General features: G+C 38.8%; 1 protein-coding gene across 1 annotated transcript; it reads left to right on the forward strand.

Annotated features, from left to right (window-relative positions):
• Positions 1–444: 444 nt before the first annotated feature.
• Positions 445–1,698, forward strand: LOC141711250 (uncharacterized). Its single transcript, XM_074513652.1, has one exon. It carries the CDS (start codon positions 445–447, stop codon positions 1,696–1,698), a length of 1,254 nt encoding a protein of 417 aa, XP_074369753.1.
• Positions 1,699–4,613: the final 2,915 nt, after the last annotated feature.

The following is a 4,613-nucleotide window of genomic DNA, read 5'->3' on the forward strand; positions in this document are numbered from 1 at the left end:
GTTGAGAACACCAGGATCTGGTGATAGTTGGACGGAACATGGCGGACGATCGAAGCAACAGATGGGAGAAGATGACAGTGCAAATCAAATGGCGAGATTTACGGAAATGGCAGGTGTGGTGCGCGAAAATGTGGGCGATAAGTATGCAGTTATTGTTGCAGCACGTAATCAGGGGGATAGAGAAAAGGAAGGGAATAATATTAATTTAAATATGGAGAAAAATCAGGAGAATTTAGATGTTATTTTGGAGGCAAAGAGAAAACGGGTATCGATAAGTCAAAATGAGGAGGAGTATGGGCCTGAGTTGATGCAAACAGATGGGCCAAAAAATAATACGGAGCTGGCTTTGAATGAATCGAATGAATCAAAAAACTTGCAAGGGGCGGGACCTGGACTCCAGGCACGCCGAGTATTATGAGTTTCTTTGCTTGGAACTGTCGTGGAATGGCCAATCCACGAGCAGTTCGATTTCTAAAAGAAATCACTACTCAGTTACGGCCATGTTTGATTTTTTTGTCAGAAACTTTAGTAGGTAAAAATAAGATTGAAGAGATTTGTAAGGGGATCCATTATAGTGGATGTTTTACTGTAGATGCTCAAGGGCTTGGAGGAGGATTGGCGTTGATTTGGAAAAATGAAGGAGGGGTCGAAATAAAAGGAAGTTGTAACCATTACATAGATTGTGAAGTAAAGTGTGATCAGATCGGAAGGTGGAGGTACACGGGTTTCTACAGCTGTCCTGAACGCTACAGGCGTCGAGAATCATGGAGTATTCTAAAGCATTTAGCTAGCCAGTCTCAATTGTTGTGGTGCATACTAGGGGACTTTAATGACATTATGTTTGCTCACGAAAAGAACGGAGGAAGACCGCATCCAAGTGTTCTGTTGGAAGGGTTTAGTAATACGGTTAATGAATGTGGTTTGATTGAAATAAGTTCTAGTGGGAGTGCATACACATGGGAACGATCGAGGGGTACAGTAAGGTGGATCCAAGAAAAGCTTGACAGGGGACTAGCGAACCACGAGTGGAGAAACATGTTTTCGACAGCTGAGGTAAGAGTTTTAGAAGTTTCCACGTCAGATCATTTACCTTTATATCTTGAGTTAAATAGAACGATGTATACACCAAAGGTGAGGTGCTTTAAGTTTGAGAATGTGTGGATAAGGGAAGACGAATGTAAGAAAGTTATTCAAGAAAGTTGGGGATATGTTGAAGGCAGGAGTATCATGGAAAAAATGGAGTACTGTTGCTTAAAGTTAGAAGAATGGGGGGGAGGAAAAGTGAAGGAAATGCGTTTGCAAATTCAGGAATGCATAAATAACATGAAAAAGTTTCGTTCAAGACGGGATGGGTATGGAGTGACTAAATATAATGAGGCGAGAGAAGAGTTCTTGAAGCTTTTGGAGAAGCAAGAAGTGTATTGGAAACAAAGGTCCAAACAATTCTGGCTCAGAGAAGGTGACCACAATACTAAGTTTTTCCATAAATTTGCGTTAGGAAGAAGAAAACGGAATCAGGTGACAAAGTTAAAAGACTCGAATGGAGAGTGGAAAGAAGATAAAGATGGAGTCAGGAAGGTGATTATTGACTATTTTTCTGAGTTGTTTCAAAGTTCAGGTGTGAATGCAGAACTGTCGGAAAGAGATACAGTAAAACGAATCACAGAAGAGCAGAATAATGATCTCTGTTATTTCTAGAGAACTAACAATGAGATTTACAGAAGGGGGGTTGAATGTAAATCTCAAAACTTTTTCAAGTTTTGAGCAGTTTATAAAGACTGTGTGTTCAAGATGAACAAGTGTGTGAATTGCTTTAAGCTGATACAGACAGATATATATTCAAACACAAATGTAAAGAACACAATAAACCTTTAAAAACTTTTCTGGTGGATTTGTTGTTCCACCAGAGATGGTATTTCAGAAATTCTGTGATCTAAGAATTTGATCACAGCTGCATCCTAGTACAAACTAGATAATTTTTCTCTCAAGATTTTTCTAAACAGCTCTGGAAAAATTCTTATCTAATTACTAGCTACTACTTGGTTTATATGTTACCAAGTTTACAAGTGAAGATAAGGATATAATAAAATAATAAAGTAAGATCTCCACTTGTTTCTTCTCCAGTTCACTCCAGTACTTTGTTGACTTAATGTCTCTTTATACTAGAGTAGAACGGCTGCTTTTTCTGATGTTCCTGAAATTAGGCTGCCACATTTCAGTTATTTCTGTTCACCCACGTGCCTCTGTTTGTAGGTACAACTACCACTTATCAACGGTTAATCAACAGAACATCCGTTGAAGCTTTCATACGTTGATGCACTCATCCGTTGAAGGATGTTATCCGTTGACGCTTTAGAGACATCCGTTGAAGCTTAGCTTCTCATCCGTTGAAGGTCTTTAAGTCATCCGTTGATACCACTTCATTTATACAAAATTACAAGGCATGAAATATTTACAATTGGCCTTCCTATCTGCATATCTTCTAGTAGTCAACATGACTCATAGTTTCTCTCAACTTCTAAGAATTACATCTTAAATACAGAGACTGAAATATGCTACAACACTAGACTTATTTCTAAGTAAAGCTACACCATCAACGGATAGCCAAAGTGGTCTTATCCGTTGAGGCTGCAGACACTGAATTTCTACTTAAGTGTTTTGTTAAACATATCATCAAACTAATGCACATATATTCCTAACAATCTCCCCCTATTTATGTCTATAAGAATTGTAGGCATAAATTCAGGGTTAACTTGATGATAACAAAACACTTAACAGATATATGAATTGAAACTAAGTAGAAATTTGAAAATGCTGCAAAAATGTATGTACTAGGAGGAAATTGAAGATTTACAGTATTTCCAAGGGTACTCCTTTAGCCTGAGCAAATCATCTTTTTCTTCTTTGTTCCCTGGTTTTCTTTCCTAGCCCTTTGTCATTTTCCTCAATTTGGAGTTGGAGTTGTCTGAAGAATTCAGCTTCATCTTCAACACTGATATCCAACTTAGATTACATTTCCTTGAGAGTTTTATTGCTGGCAATCTTGAGTTGGTCTTCAAGTCTGAAAAATCTTCTGACTCCTTTATCATCTCTAAATTCCATCAACCAATGAGGTGATTTGTGAATTATAATTCCCCTTTCTTGAATGAGTAAAGTCCTGGGTAAGGCATTGGGCTCCCTCCAAGTTTTCCTTATATTGGCAATCTTGTTGAGAATTTCAGTCTTGGCAGTTCTGGTAAAGCCAGAATCCTTTTGTATAGCTGAAAAGACTCTAATCAAGGTAGAGTAGCCTTCATTCAGAATCCTGTGGAGAGGCCATGTTCTTTCCCCAGCTCCTTTGTATCTGAACACTAATCTCTCTGGTAGCTGTCTGTAAGCAGCTATTCCTCTTACATCCTCCAGCTCATCCAGATAGAGTTCAATGTCTGAAATTTCTTTTATGTCACAGATGTGAACATAATCATCTTTAGAAATGGATGGCTTAGGCTTAGGCTTTTGTTTTTGAGTGAATTTCTTAGAGGTTATGGGAGGTGTAGATTTGGGTTTTCTTTTCTGTTTCTTTGGTAGTGGAAGAGTGGTTAGAAAGGTAGGCAATTTGATGGTGTCCCAATCAATAGGTTCCTCTTTTGGAATGATTGGTTCACCATGGATGTTTATAGTGGGATTAGCAACAAGAGGTTCAGGTATGGAAGGTAGTGGTTTAGATATAGATTTGGTTACTTCAGTATTATCTTCACTCCTTCTATGTGCCTTGGCCTTTCTTCTGTTTCCCTTCTGCCATTCCTCTCTTTCTTCCATACTCTCACCAAATATACTCCCAAAAACCTCATCTAGGTTTGCAATCTTGTCTTCACCCCTGACTTCAATTCCTTTCTCTTCTTCAACTTGACTTGACTTTAGCTGTTGTTCAAGCTTTGCTTGTGCTCTTTTGTCAGCCTTTAGTTGCTTGACTTCTTCCTTCTTGGCTATTGAGAATTTGGGATGTCCTTGCATCACACATATGCTCTTTCCCTCTCTAGAGATAATAGCCCTATTTCTCCTTACAGCCTCATCCATGGTCTCTTTGAGATAAGCAATACTCCTACCTAAAAGCTTGTTCTCATCAGCTTTTGGAGGAGGAAAGTCCACTTCTTTTAAAGGATTCTTTGTAGAGTCCTTATTGGATCTTTTATTGGGCTTGAGAATTATAGCTTGTAGTTCTTTGGAAGAAGCTTCTCCATCCTTATGTCTCCCTACTGGCTTGAGCTCCATGTTGATTGGTTCAATCTTTGTGCTATATTTCACAGATGTTGATTTATCTTGTGTAGAGCCAAACAACAGTTGCAACCTTTCATCAATTCTCCTCCTTTGCTCTTTCACTTGAATTTCAGCTGCTGCTAGCTGAATCAAATCAATTCCATCAGGCTTTCCTTTGATTTGAATGATTGGAGAAGTAGTGATGGCAGGAACTAGCACTTTAGATATTTTGATTTTTGTAGATGGCTCTCCTTCCCCTTCCCTTTTACTCTCCCCCTTTTTGTTATCATCAAGGAGAGGGGTCAAGCCTTGTGCTTTTGCCAGCTGCATTAGGAGACTGGTTTGAGATTGTTGGTTGTGAAGAATGGTGGCCACAG

Source organism: Apium graveolens, chromosome 3 (genome assembly GCF_009905375.1).
Source record: "Apium graveolens cultivar Ventura chromosome 3, ASM990537v1, whole genome shotgun sequence".
In the NCBI taxonomy this organism is placed as follows: Eukaryota; Viridiplantae; Streptophyta; class Magnoliopsida; order Apiales; family Apiaceae; genus Apium; species Apium graveolens.

What these genes read in the sequence shown, in the direction of transcription:
- LOC141711250 (XM_074513652.1), top strand. Translation starts at nt 445, where the DNA reads ATGGCCAATCCACGAGCAGTTCGATTTCTAAAAGAAATCACTACTCAG.